The 15,355-nt window shown below is 33.8% G+C and overlaps 1 protein-coding gene across 5 annotated transcripts in view; it reads right to left on the bottom strand.

Moving 5' to 3' along the window:
- Window positions 1–15,355, bottom strand: part of LOC116346515 (WD repeat-containing protein 47) — a 56,650-nt gene that overhangs the window by 3,145 nt on the left and 38,150 nt on the right. For 3 of the 5 annotated variants that reach the window (XM_031776633.1, XM_031776615.1, XM_031776598.1), the window contains 2 exons: window positions 2,947–3,116; window positions 528–545 (listed from right to left, as the gene is read on the bottom strand). In XM_031776633.1, the coding sequence (XP_031632493.1) occupies window positions 528–545; window positions 2,947–3,116 (188 nt within the window). Of the gene's footprint in view, window positions 1–527; window positions 546–2,946; window positions 3,117–9,460; window positions 10,798–15,355 lie in introns of those variants that run through there. The other 2 variants (XM_031776625.1, XM_031776606.1) reach the window with 2 other exon arrangements.

The following is a 15,355-nucleotide window of genomic DNA, read 5'->3' as shown; positions in this document are numbered from 1 at the left end:
ATAACAATATATCTCTTCTGGCCTTTTCATAAATTTTAATCCAATAATTTTGTTTTTTTTTTCTTCAAAAATTCTTTGGACCATTTCTCATGCATAAGCTTTGTTTTATTTTATTTTTAGTTTTTGGTTTGTGGTGATATGCGATAAAGAATAAAGTGCGAAACAAAACGTGTGCGGCAGTAACAATATTTAAACAAAACATTATTTCAACCAAAGTCTGAACAGAACATGAATTTTGATGTTTGTTGCCAAAATGAGTCTCGCAAGTACAAACTACAATTTGTAACGATTTAAAAGTGTGTATTGAATTGTTTTTTTTTTGTCGACAAAATCAATATGCAAAAAAAATGACGATTTTTAATTCGCTAACAAATGTTGTAGTCATGCGATTTGAGTTTTTGAATGAAACATAGTATAGAAACAAAGCCAACAATTAAACAAGATGAAGTATCAGCAAAATGAGAGAGAAGAAAATAATAACAACGTTTGTGTAGAGCAGTGAAGAGGCTCACACAAATCAAACTAACCTTAGTGAATCCAGCATACTAGAACGTTTTTATTTAATATTTTTTGTTTGTTTCAATATTTTTTTGCATGTATTATTGTATGTAATTCAATTAAAATGAGTCAATCAATTGAGTCGAGTTTTGTGATTTTTTAATTCAAGGGAAGAAGAATTCAATTTGAATTGTTTTGGTTTGCAATTATTATGTTCATGAGTGCGAAGAACATGAAAAGAAACGAGAATGATAAAAAAAACATTATTTGTATTAGAAATGGAATAATTAGTTGTGGTGTAACTGGGAAAAGAACAGCGTTTAATTGTCAAATGTGTGTATGTGTGAAACAAAAGAAGAACCCAAAACTAACATACATGTACGCAATGGTAAACAGCAACATAAATATTGTAAGAGAATGCCGTTAATTAAGTAAAAAAAACAACAACAACAGACGAGGGTTTAGTTGTTACTGTTGGCTAATGCCCACAACTGGAATGAAAATAATTTGCAATGCTGAGCATGTATGCGTTAAAACTCTTTTTAGTTCGTTCTTTTATGGTATGTATTGCCGATTACGTGAGCTATGGACGGTTTGCACGGCTTATAGTTGCATATTTCATTTGTGATGCATACAAGAAACAGGAAAATGATATAATTACCACTCACGTTATATAGACGTATACTCAACAAAGCAAATAGACTAGATTATATTTCCATGTTCTTTAATTTGCGGTAGCCATCAACGTAGAAACTAGCGCCACAATATTATTTAAACGTGGTATGAACAGTGTCCAACCATGATAGAATCGATAGATTCAGATAGTATCGGTAAATTTGACAAAATATTCTAATTCGAAGTCAACAACTCATTCATCAAAAATGGCACGTGTGGCCTTTTCTTTTGTTCAAATGTTTAATGTTAACATTTAAAATCGAATTAAAAATGATGGCTAGAAAAATGCGTGCGCTCTTTTGTGTCTCTATTTTTGTGCGTGTTTGTTAGCATCTTCATGTGTCAGTACAAATACAAAATGCCATTTGAAATGTATGTTAAACGTGTAAATGGGTCATGGACATGGGCTTAAACTTCTTGAAAGTAGAAATGTGCGGTTGAAACCAGCCTTAAATATAGATCAGAAAAAATATGAAATAATAAACGAGTTCATCAAAACATGATCATTGTACAATGGCGAAGTGAAATATAATATGACGAACACATACAAAATTACAAAGATTACACCGTTATCAGCTTATTTCAAGTATTTAATCTTTGTTCGGTTAATTGTATTGTGCTCTCGCATACTATTCAAAAGAACAACCAAACCGATTCTCTTGCCGATTTATCGCAAATGTGTGTGCGCGTGAAATGTGCCGAAGAAATGGTCGGAAGTTGATTTTCACGACGATTATATGCGGTTTGTGTGTATGTCATACCCACAATAAGCTCAGGTGAATGTGAGCAAGCATGTATTGCGGTAGGCAAATAATGAACAGAATTTTTTTTTTTTTTTTTTTTTTTTTTTAATAGGGAAGCACGAATCAATCCAGCCTCGATCATTCATAAATTTGATTGACGAATCCAATAAATTAATTATATTATTATCGAATAAATCAGTTTGGAAACGTGTCTTACACATGTTTGATGTGTCCACCGTTGTAATTTTTGTCTGCGATTTGTTACATTAAGCTGGTCATAAGTTATAAGAAATTCAAGCACATCGTCAACCACAAAAAGTTTAATTCACCGTTTTTCACCATTCGCATTTTTCATTGCCGCAAATCCGTAATCATTGACATTCTTTGAAGCATCAAAGCAGCTTTTCATGCCAATTAAATTAGATCGCATCATGCGTTACAAGACTTGAATGTCTCGAATATTTCTTCTTTTTCTTTTTAATTCCATAATTTCCATGATGAAAATGATCACCAGCTGCTCCTCACATGCTAATCTATGTGATCATACACACGTTATTATTGATCGTTATTTCACGTTAATGTTATTTGATCAATTCGAATGTTAATGCTCAGGCATACTGGTGCCGTCGCTGTCATTGTAACACCTTATCTTTTTCAACACATCGGAGTTGTTGTTTCTTTTATGTTGGTTGCCGTTTCATTCTTTTTGCACCGTAAGAATCATGAAATTATGAATAAACCCATCGGAATTTCTATTCAATGCAATTAATGGTGATTGTTACATGATCAATCAACGGCTCTATAAATTATGTTGACCATTCGGTTAGATTATAGAATTTTAAAATTGGGTTAAATGTTTCAGCATTGGCACGGGTCAGAATAATAATAAGTGATAGTCATCATTTTCTCGACGAACGTATCGCATTTTATAATTTTCCATCTTCGATTATTGTTCGATTTTGTGAACAATTTTGAATATGAATGAAAGAGGCGAGTGTTTCCAATGTGCCACTGTTTCGGATATATTTACCTGATTTCTGATAGTGATGGATATTCACATATCCGGAATGTTTTTGAATTCGAACCAACTGAATAGACACGTCCATTTGGATGGAACTCGGCACAACGAACGGCTTGAACATCTTCCAATGTTGTGACTGCTACAAAGCGTGGTCGACTCGGATCGTTTTGATGATGAATCTGTAAAATAAAGGGAATTCATTATGAAATGATCTTATAAAGTATACTAAAAGATTGTCATTTCTCTTGGCCAAACGCTTTTCATATGCATCAAGGTCATGTTTTTTTTATTGCTTTGTGCTTTGATTACTTTCAATTATTATTTAGTATTAATGTGAATATTTCTCAGTCGCATTCTCTTATTGAGAACGGTATATTTTTATTAACAAAAAAAACCGCGAACAAACGAATGTAAATTCATCATTCGTTAATAATTCTAAACAATGCATTCATAAAAAATCTATGCGCATTTTTGTTAACAAACGAAAAAACTTGGATTTTTTTTTTCAATTTGGAATTGCTATTTCTTTTAATGCAAAAATACAAAAAAAAATCAAGAACCTTAAAAAAATATCTGCACGCTACTCAAACTATTTTGACAAAAGAAAAATGTAAACAATTTGTGATTCGATTTTACGTTTTTCTTTCGAGAAAACGAAAATCACAAATGTTTACAATTCCAGCACACAAAAATCCTATTCATTCGAATTAAAAAAAATAAAATCGGGTTTTTTCAATGGTGGAGCGAAAAAAAATTGGTAACAATGAATTGAAATATGAAAACAAGCATCATTTCACCGATTTATGGCCGTCAAATGTGATTGAACGCTTAGAGAATGGCATGAATAAACACTTTCATCTACAAAATCGAAGACAGTTGACTTTGTTGTTGTTTAGTCGAGCCGATACTCGGAAGCATTGAAATACAGTCATCAAAATGTTGATTTATAACCAAACAATTGTTACACATAGCGATTTAATTGAATGTCCGCAATCAAAATTGCAAACGAAATGGCTAAAGAAAAAACCCCTTCAACATGTTTCATTCACAATTAATTTCATTTTATCAACATTCGATTCGATTCGCATTGTTAATGTGACTGAAGAAAAAATAACAATCTCGTTTTTACAACATGTTCATGGCGTCAATCATAATTTAAAATGCAATTTTGATGGTTATCAATTGTGTTCCTTCAATTATTAATTTTTTTCTCTTCCGAGCCCACTGCCAATCTTATACGGAGATCCGTTCATAAATTTATCTTTTGTATTACTCAATCTATTCGACAATCATGACTTCATTACATGTTAAATATTGGTCAACCAGATGGTGTTTAATATCAGAAGAAGAAAAAATACCCGACATAAAGTGAAAAGCGAAAACCATTTCGCCAATGAGATTGAACGATAAGCTGTGTTGTCGGAGAGCAAAAGAGAAATGGCAAATCACTCATTTCATTATTTTACACTATGTGGCTACTACATGTTGCGATTGCGCTATTGAACGAAACTTATCAATTTTGCCTATACCACACGCAGCGAACGAACGAACTCACTTACAATTTTCAAGTATTGTTGATGTTCAATTGTGAAAAATTGCATGCGGTTCTTTTCCGCTTTTTTTTCCCCAGTATATTTCCGAATTTAATCATCATTTTATGGGATTATTTTTAAAAATAGAAATCAATTGAAAAATGTTGAACGATGATGGCTGAGAGCTCACCGAGTGACGAACTGGATTTGAGTCCAAACGAAATGAATGCAACAAACAGAAAAGTCATCAATCAGTTTTATTGTCTATTTTGGTTTGCAACCGAAAAACAACAAATTGCCAACTTCCAAACATTAATTACCAACGAAAAACGGAAACATTTCAACCGAACCAATCAACCAAAGAAACTTGTTTTGTCCAGTGCAATGGCTTAAACCAGTTCAATTCGACTCTTTGGGAACGTCAAATGTATCATTTGGAGCATCAGTTCAATTAAAGCTAATCCAAAAAAAAAAAAAAACAACAAAGAAATAGCATTTTATCTCGAATTTGATCCATTTTCCTTGGGTATCAATTTTGTTTTTTGCAAAAAATATATAAAATGAGGATTGGGGCCGAATTTCTTACTTTTATTAAATAATTGGCAAATGCTGTGTCACACAGTTGAAGAAATTTTATACCGTTTTTGCAGCAATTCGGAAAAAAAATTAGTATAAAACAGAAAAAGATCTCATTTGTCGCTTTCTAATTGCAATAATAATTCATATTTCTTTCTACGGAGACAGTGTATGAAGCAAAGCATGGTGTATTTGTGTGCACGTTGTTTAGCTAACATGTTGATTCTTTATAACACTCGGACCAGAATGAAAGCAAAACGGTTCTTTTCGCTAATACCATTTTTGTGTTTTTGTTGTCTCTCTACTCTTTTTCAACTCGTTCGTTTCACATTTACACTAGTATCCGTTTCGAATGTTATTCTCTTTCTTTGGCCCACGGTTGAGAAAAATAGTGCAATTTATAATTTAGTATAGTTTTAATGACGAAATAATACCGTCTTCATAGCAATAATTATGATCAAATGACATCTCACGAAAGGCACAAATTACCCAGAATGAGAATTGCTGAAAGTCATTCTCATACCAAACCGAACATTGTTGCGTCGAAAGAATCGAGCTTTGAATGCTCAATTCAATGGCTTGAAATTATATTTACGAACTCATAGCCCATGGGGCAAAATTAATCTAATCCAAAATTATAGCCCGAAGAATAAAAAAAACATCGTATTTTCAGTTTGCTTAATATTTTCATCTTCCGATTGTTGTTCGGCCGGCCAATGTCGGTCAATTCTCTTTTTCCAATGTAATAAATAATATTGCACCACTTGTGTAATTATTTGAATGTAAATAACACCGTTGTCAATAAATCAGATAAACTTCATATCTTGATCTACATTAAACGCTATGAAAATAAGAGTGTATTCATTACCATTGAGTCAAAACATGTCCATTTTCCAGTTGACTAACCTGCCAAAAGTGAATAACATAATTAAATTTATTCGCTGGAAAATTCGCCCACCGTCCGAAATGTATCGAATTAATAAAAAGAATTCAAAAAGTTAAGGAACCGAAACGATGTCGTGTGTATACATTTCAATGTGATCACACATTTCGATCTTCTTTTATGTAATTGCATTTTCGCGTTGATTTATGTTGTTTACACATAATGCACAATGGTACGCATAGTTAGTCAGTTGATTCGATTTATCGAACATCTTAAGAAGCTACCAAACGTGAAGATATTTACCGATTATATACAAATTTACACATTGCCATTGAACGACGCCAATTCATTTGCCGGTTTCCCATGAGTTTAACTTCGTTTTACGTAATATGACAACCACATCCGTTCAATTCGCTAAAACGACACTTTTTATACACATCACATCAGTGTTGTGGAATATTTTATTTGTGTGTTACAAAATGTCGAGTAGCGAAATAAAAAAACACAGAGAGAGAGAGACAAAAATGGAGATGTTGGAAAGAAAACGAACACAAAATCTGGACCAACCAGATCAAAGCGCGTCCAACGAATAGTCGAAAAAGGTAATGAGATATGTGGCGTTAAAGTATTTCCAGGTTAATGATGCTTTGTTATGATTTTATTTCAAAGTTGCTCATGCCCGCCCGTTTACGCATTTCGTCAGTTTCTTTTTAATATCTCTACTTCCAAACACTTCCCATGAAATTCATAGCATGAATCATTCGCACAAGTAACAACAGTAAACAAACAAAAAAACATACACACATCATTTTGCGAGAAATTCTCCATAAATTTTAGTTGTCTTAACAGATTTTACGAGGGGAAAAAACGTGTGAGCTTCAACTGATGGTACTCGTACAACAAGCACATTTTCTAAGATAATGTTCTGTTTGAATACACTTGCTTGGCATTTTGATACCATATTGCTTGATCTGTTGGTTTTACGTAAAATTTGTATTTTTTTTTATTTTACGATCTTTAACATAATTTTGCATGCCAAAAACAGTGGCCATAATATTCATTATTTTATGGCCGGTAATTGCAGCCAAAAACAGTTCAAAACTACAGCCGGATCTGTTTCATCTTTCTCTTTTGGCCAATGAATAAATATATCGCTTTAATGGTGCATTGTATGCGAGCTCTCTGACAAACAAAGCAGATTACATTGAAAGCAGATCATCTCCTCTTTGGATTATGTAAAATCGAATTCGATACAAAATAATATTAAGATGATATGTTCACTTCGATAAGCCTTGGCCACATGCATTCGCGTGATACACGTGCGAATATGCTTGACACATCAAATCCGTTTTTCAATTGAATGGAAATGAAGGTAAAACCGCTAAATCAATAAAAAATTTACGTAATTTGAGAAAATGGCACGTAGTCCGCAAAAAAAACGAACAAACGAAATGAAAATCTTTTCTTTTCGACAAGAGAGACGCAAATAATGAGACGCATTGTGAAATTCGGTGTGACATTCACTTTTAAAATATATAGTCCATTTGGCTCAATTTATTTGCGTGTTAAATACCATTTAAAATGTAAAGATTTAATTAAGTTTTTTTAATTCTTTTCTGTCTCATTTGATGGCTTTTATTTTGATCTAATGTGGCTATTTTTATGTGAAATCGTAAAGTGTTTCAGTGTGACACGAGGTTAATATTTTTGTATACTAGACATTTTATTTACAAGTTTTTCGTTCAATTCACATGAAAAATTAAAAAAAAAACCTCATCGATATTTGCATGGAAAATATGTTTTGAAGTGATCTTTTTTTTTAAATTTAAACGGTTAGTTTGAATGGGGTCAACGATATTCGATTTGCGATGGAATTGAAAAGGCGCCGAATTTCTGAATAAATGAAAATGAACAGCAAAGTACTAAGATGCTCTGCTGTGAAATTGAAGATAAACAAAATTAAAATCAAAAACAATCACAATCACAACAAAGCATTTTGCCCGAGCGGGATTGAGAAAAAAGTGAAATTCGTGTGTTTTTTTTTCGTTTTGATTTTCGAAAGGAATGTGGCTCAAATACACATTCATACACAATCGGAATGAAGTCGCTTTTATAAACCGACAGTAAAATCAATTTAATATAAATATTGGGTCTTTTGAGTGATTTCTTTTGCTGGAATATAGAAACGCCATTGTCTAATGGCTGCCGTCATCAAGTTGTCTTATGTTCACTTCGATAAGCCTTGACGATTGATTTGAAAGACGTAAAAATTCGGTTGATCAGTTTTCATTTTTTATTGAATTTTAATGAAAGCAATTTTAAAAGCGCCTTAGTACGCCACGAACAATGATAATTTCACGTAATTGTTGTGGACGCGCATCGACGAAATGGGGAAAATGAAAATATCGTTCAACTTTTCTCTCCAACAAATCCATTGAAGATTTTGATTGCCGAGCTACGGGCAACTATGGCGATATAACTGGAATCGTTTAGAGATACAACTCGCTCGTGTATGTTTTTTTTATTTCTTTCTTTGAATGAATTCAGCAAATGAACGCAATTTCTCTTTCCGATGCAATTCAATTTTATGCAATGCGAGATGTTGTTAACAATGTGCGCGTGAACACGCATTAGTGGCACTTGCGGTTCGGTAAATTTAGTTTCAAAACATTGGCAAAGCTATAGTGTGCTTTGCGTACTTGCCAAGTCGATCGTCAAATGGTGAGAGAGAGAGACTCATGTGTGCGCATTGCAAACAATTGAAAGCATTTGTAATTCTCCCCTTTTTTGAACCTTTACACATAGATTATTACATCTGAACCAAGATCTTGGAGCGTTTTATTTGTTTCTTTACTTCACTGCGTGATTGTGATTAAATTTCACAAATTCGTCTGAGTAACTTTCTTCTGTGAACTTTATGCAATCTGCTTTTTCCAGTGCAACATAGTCGAGTGAAATATAGCAAAGAAACAAAAATAAAAATTAAGCAAAATAATAGTGGCGGCGGCAGCAGCTGCGGCGGTGGAGCAACAGCAGCACACAGCGAGGAGAGAATCAGAAGAAATTATGTTACAATGCATATTTTTGAAGTGAAAGTTTCAAGATAAGAGCACCCGCTGTGAGATTATTCATGCAGTTTGCCGCAATAGTTTTTTGTTTCTCTTGCTGCCACATATGATGTGTGGTGACGGCTGTCAGTGTACACACATTTATCTTTTGGTTTTGCGCTTGTTTCGAGAAAAAATAATTTCTTTTGTGTTATTTTCTATTATGACTTAATTTATGGAAATTTCCCTGCTCAATTGATTTATTAATCAGCGACAAATAAACAAACAAACATAAAACTAACCACAAAACCACACAATGAGCATAATTAATGGCAAAATAACCGACATTCATTTGACAAAAAAAAAACCAGAGCATCAAATTCACAATTTGAATGCAAGATAAGACACATCGTCATAAATAATAATTATGGAAAAACATTATTTTTTTTGTAAAGTATGGTTTAAAGAAGTGTATTTCGCCGAACCTGAAATCGTTTGCCGAAGCTTGATGTTTCAACTTCAAGTAAATTGTCCATGGAACGTCGAACGCCATGTTTCATCAGTCCAAGCGCACCGTTGTTATTCAGTCGATTCTTTTTGAATTCGTTATAATTCTCTTTATTATAAGTGGGCCAATCGGTAACAATTTCGGTGCGCACATCTTCCATTGATTTGGATCGTGTGCATGTGGCACACGATGATCGTAATACGGGCGATGTTTGTGTTGGATTTCGCAATTTTCGAAATCGATTCTTTTCTTTGTCTTGTGGCATTAGCATCATATTGCCATTGTTTGGATAATCGGCTGTGGTTCGTCCATAAAATGAACCGGTGCTGCCATTTGATGTTGGTGGCGATGGCATGGCTAGACTATTCTTCAAATACGGCTGTGAAATGAGATAGTAATTTTTTGAATTTTTCTTGTTTGCTAAATTCATGGCCGATGCGTATTTTCCTTCGGCTGCAGCCGCTGCAACCATATTGAATTGATGAAAATTGAATTTGTTCGCTCGACCATAAATTGAATTATTATAGCCATAATGATTGCCATTGAAATTGTTATAGTTGAGTTTTGTTGGTGGTGCGGTGCTAAGCGCTTGATATGTGGCCATTTGTGTTCGAGACATCGGAGTTCGGTACATTGGAGGCCATGGCCGAAGCGCATTGCCTGCATATCGTTTGCCTGACGACAAACTCGACGGTGCATGTGATGATGGCGCCGAATAATAGCCCTTATTCGTTTTATAGTTTTGTATATCTCCGCTAACCATTTTTTTTTTCTTCAAATTTTCACTTTTTTCGCTTTGCAAAACAATCGATCAATGTTTAGAGACGACAGAGTAGACGATGATGAGCACAGTCTTCAAATAAGAAAAAAAATAACCCACTACAATTATATTTTGTTTTTTTCTCAACTTAGTTTCGTCTTTGAACTTTGCATTGGCTGATTGGTGTTATTGCTATTTTTCTTTTCGCTTTAATTAATTACGTCTTCAGTTGAAGACTTTCTGTACAACATTTACTTTCACTGAAATTAAACGAATTTGCATCCAAATTAGTCCTTTTCAACACGTTAACACCGCGCGGCTATTCACAAGTGAAACAAAACAAAAAATTGCTAACAACAATTGAATTCACATTTGTCTACACCGATTACGATAGTTACATAAATTTGACTATAATCAAAGCAATTTCAGCTATGTTATTTCTTTTGTATAATCGTCGAATCGTTTTCGAATTAATCCATTAAATTCCCAACATTCTTCTTTCACTATCAACGAATTTCTTCCAATCGACTGTGAAGAAAAAGTATAGCGGTTTTTTTTATGGAATTTCACACGTCAATTTTTTTATGATTCTCTTTTCATATTCCATTGAAATCATACAAAACGAAAATGAAATAAAAAAAAATTCTATTTTCTTTTGAGTTCTTTTTTTTATTGTGCTTTGCTCAATGTTCACTGTATCGAATCATTCATAATGGTTATAAGTGGCGATGCGCTCAAACACCGGTTTAAGTTCAACAATAATAACTAACTGTTTCAACGCATTCACATACAATAGTCCATAAACGAATCTCAAGCCGAATGAATTTGATCAGAGACTATAATAATAATAACAGTAGACGATTCGGTTTTGTGGTAATTCACTTTGTTTGCTGCCTAATCGCGGAATTGTTTGTTTGACTTTTAACGTTTCTGTACTTTCTGTATGAGATATTCAGTTTGGTCAAAAAAACCAAAACTAACTTCATTAAATCGATGCTTGACCACATTGAATCATGACCGTTTTCAATACTTCACTACTCAAAAATGTTACTGCAGTCAGTTAATGGCCATTTATTAGCACTAAATAATCCCGATTACTTTTATTCGTCGCTTTGTTAGATGCCACAATGTACAAATGTCCATTTGCCATTCGATGAAACAAGAATTACAACACAGTCCGATATACATGTATCCATGGACAGCACGATCTTCTTCTGTTTCAGTGGTGATTATTCTTCTAAATTGAATTCCGTCACTGCATCTGATTGCGGTATTATATTCAATTACATACAGCTACTCATAAAACCAGTCTTTCGTTCACAACGTGATCATTGATTCTTGATATTGAACGTTGGAATCAAGATCAAACCGCAAATATTTGCGACAAACACCACAATTAACACGATACACAATTTGTCAAAGCAACATTCAAATTCAGATATGAAACGAATTTTGTGCGATAAAATGTTGTTTGTAAATAAATAAATGGTTTGATGAAAAAATTCGTGCACATTTCATCAATGAACGATTGTTAGACGAAGGCACAGAATATAAAAATACGTCCGATATGCTTGAGCTCTATTGTTCAACTACTGTGAGTTTTGCGCGGTCTGGGAAAAACCGATCGGTGAACAGTGCATATACACTCACTCGGATCACATTTTCAAGCGTACGGTTTTCCAAGCCATTCGCTGCTTTCATAGACCATTCACGCGCACATACACACATACGGACACAAATAAACAAACATTCAAATTGCATACGAACCGACACTCTCTCTCGATGAGGCATAGGTAAGTATGAAAAGCAGATCATTCACATGCCGCATAGAATTGGCCGCTGACCAAACTCATTCCCGAACGCAATGCGATTTATAATACACACAGGCACCGTATGTGTACGCACACTTATTTGTATATGTGTATCGTGAATAAGACTTTGATAGGCTTGGCATAGGCAAAATGAAGAGAAATAAAGAAATGCTTATCTGAACAACGGAAAACAAGTGCAAATGTTAGGAAATGCTCTATGTCTGCGTACGACTGTATGCGAACAGACAACAATACGAATTTACAACAACAATAAAAAAGAACGGCCATACCGTAACACAGATTCATCGAGTATATAGTTTTTGTTTGATGTTGATGAACATGATAAAAAAAAAGAAGAACAAGAGCCGGGAAAAGCTAACCACAAAAAGAGGTAGAAAATACGTTTCAGATTCATATTGAATATGTGTGTTTGGAAAGAAAATCGAGCATAGAAATGTTTCGATTTTGCTCAAAATTACACTGGCAGCAGATCGATGAGCAAGAGCACCAATCGAAGAAGAAAAAAAGAAATACAATCACAGCGCAGCACCAATAAAAGTTAGAAAATAGAAAAAAAAAGAAATAATAATAAAGCAACATGAGCAACAGTACCGTGATGCGAAGAAACACGTTTTTACTTCTCGTGTTAGGCCAATGTTTTTGCGATTGGCTTATCGACTGCCACAGAGACATAGAGGAAATGAAAGAATGTTATGGAAAAAGTCAGCAAGATAGAGAAAAAAGACACATGAAAAATAAACGGTTAAAAAGCGATTTTTTTTTCTCTCGAAATCTCGAATTTTATTATGGAATTGCTAATGGAATTTGAGAAAAGTACATGATTTGTACTTTGGTCTCAAATAATCGCGCTGATATTGTCTCTATACGTTTTTCGGGTTCTGACAAACTGGTGCTGGTTAGTGAGAGCCAATTATTTTTTTTCTCTTCAATGCGATGAAACAAGTGCATTTTGATATGGTGTACAGAAAGTTGTCACTGCAAAACCAATGCTAGATAAATTAACCAACAACGGTTTCAAATTGCAATGCGTAATTCAATTCAGAAACACGTTCATTGGTTATGCATTGTGCCTTTGTGATTGCACTGCCATTATAACAAATAAGAGGAGCAACGGATTTTGCGTAAACCGGACGCAAAATACATCTAATTAGAATAAATATACTAACGATACGGCACTTTGTTTGAAACCGAGACAAACATAGCTAAATTAAAACACCATTTTGGTTCCCGTAGCTCTGTATAACCGTGTCGCACTGGGATAACAATTGATAGATTATATACGTGGAGCGTTAAGCGATTATACATGTAATAATTCATAATATTGAAATCACACCTGTTGAAAATGATCATTTTGCGGTGCAGCAACTCAACTGTAGAATGAATACGATTGGTAATCTGAAAATGGGTGACAATATGCACCTTTTCAATGTCGGAGCGTATTTGTTACATCACCTGCTCTGATCCAATTCAAATTATATGTACCAGACTATTTGTTTGCATTTTTTTCTCTCTATTGAGTTGATGCATTTCCGAATGGCGGTCATTTAAAATGTTGGTTAAGAGGCCATGCTCAAAGTTTAGTCCTTGGAGGAATCAAGCGGTAGCCATTTTTATTTGAGAGCAATCCGCCAGCATTAAGCTCATGACTCTTTCATCCGAATCTAATTCATTTAAAATTGATTTGATCGGATTATTAAACGATCAAAATATTCCACTTTCAATGATGAATACAGAAAAATACATAGAAACGCAAGTGAATGCGCAAAATAAAAGAGAAAAACTGCCTGTTTCGTGCAAAATTAATTTGATTAACAAATAAACAAACAAATCGTTAGAAAAATCATAAAACCGAAACACACTATTTTTCACCGCCCTTTTTTCGTCACACTCAAAGAAATGCCTTTCATTTGAATATTGATTTGTATAATTTTGTTTGTTCATGTGGTTTTTCGTTTGGTTTTCTGTTCGTAATGCATTTTGTTTATTCGCCGCTGCAAAACATGCGGAACCATATCGATCCAATTCAAATCGATGGGTTTTGCATTTAATGAAAAAAACGAAATTATACGCAGAAAATACACCTAAAATTAAAACAAAACAAAATAGAATACTACAAATAGACCAACTGGAACACGATTTTCGCTTTTTGTTTCTCTCTTTCTCGGCCATTTGAAATGTGTGTGTGTGCATATACACTTAATTAAATCATCGAAAATAATCTGAGTAAGTAAAAGCAAGAGAAAATGTAGCGAAACGCACGGTTTACAAAATGGAAAAGAAAATAAATGAAATATATATCATAATGTGAAAAAAGTGAATTTTGACACTGAATTGATTTGCACGCTGATTTTGAATGTGAGATTTGAAGATATGTCAACAACGTGTGTTTCGACCATTTCACTAGAATCGTCAAAATGACAAATCAAAATGACAAGTGAAAAAAGTGGAACACAAAAGTTGCTGATGAATGACGAAACATTTTCGATGCGATCCAATGATAAGTGTCTTGCCATTTAATTAATTTATGATTTTGATTCGATTTGATTGAAAGAAATACAGGTCACTTTGCAACTGCTCTTAATTATTTCGCTTTGTTTGTATAATTTATAAACTCAGGATGCTGTTGTTGTTACCTTGAAACCATTTGTAACAACGTGAGAAATAATACATCATATGCGAATTTATTGTCAATTAATTTTGGTTTTGAATCAATACAAGTAATGAAAATGCATATCAAAGCGATTAAATAACGATCCAACATGTTTGCATTGAATGGCGCTGCTGGCTGTGTTGATCGCGACATATTTACGCATCGAACCGTATCTGCAAATTGAACTGCAGCGGCAAATAGCATCAGCAAGAATAATAGCAGAAAACCGTTTTTGTAATGCAACGCTGGTAATCGATAAAAACGCCACACACCAGTACAGGTTTTTCGTTTAAATGTAGAAACTCAAATGCTGAATACCAAATTTTGCCGTTTGTGATTGAGTTTCTAGTTTATAGTTAGGTGACCTGTTTCAATTTTCTTCAAGTCAACGCTCGATATTGAAGGTTTTGATCGCGGGAAAAGTTGCATGTATGTACGTGTTATTTGAATGGCACGTTACGGATTTTCTTTGCTCATTTATGCACTGGTCTAATTTATTCATCACTTTTTACGTCTGCCGTTTTTTCCTTTTTGCTTTCTGTTTTTCAATTGCTATCGCATATTTTTGTAATCTTCATTTGCTTCTCTCTCTCTCTCTCTCTCTCTCTCTCTCTCTCTCTCTCTCTCTCT

The sequence above is a fragment of the Contarinia nasturtii genome, unplaced genomic scaffold, assembly GCF_009176525.2.
Source record: "Contarinia nasturtii isolate CC-2019 unplaced genomic scaffold, AAFC_CNas_1.1 Cnas_scaffold_129, whole genome shotgun sequence".
NCBI classification, from domain to species: domain Eukaryota; kingdom Metazoa; phylum Arthropoda; class Insecta; order Diptera; family Cecidomyiidae; genus Contarinia; species Contarinia nasturtii.
Note: the sequence above shows the minus strand (reverse complement) of the source record. Positions and strands in the feature narration are given on the sequence as shown.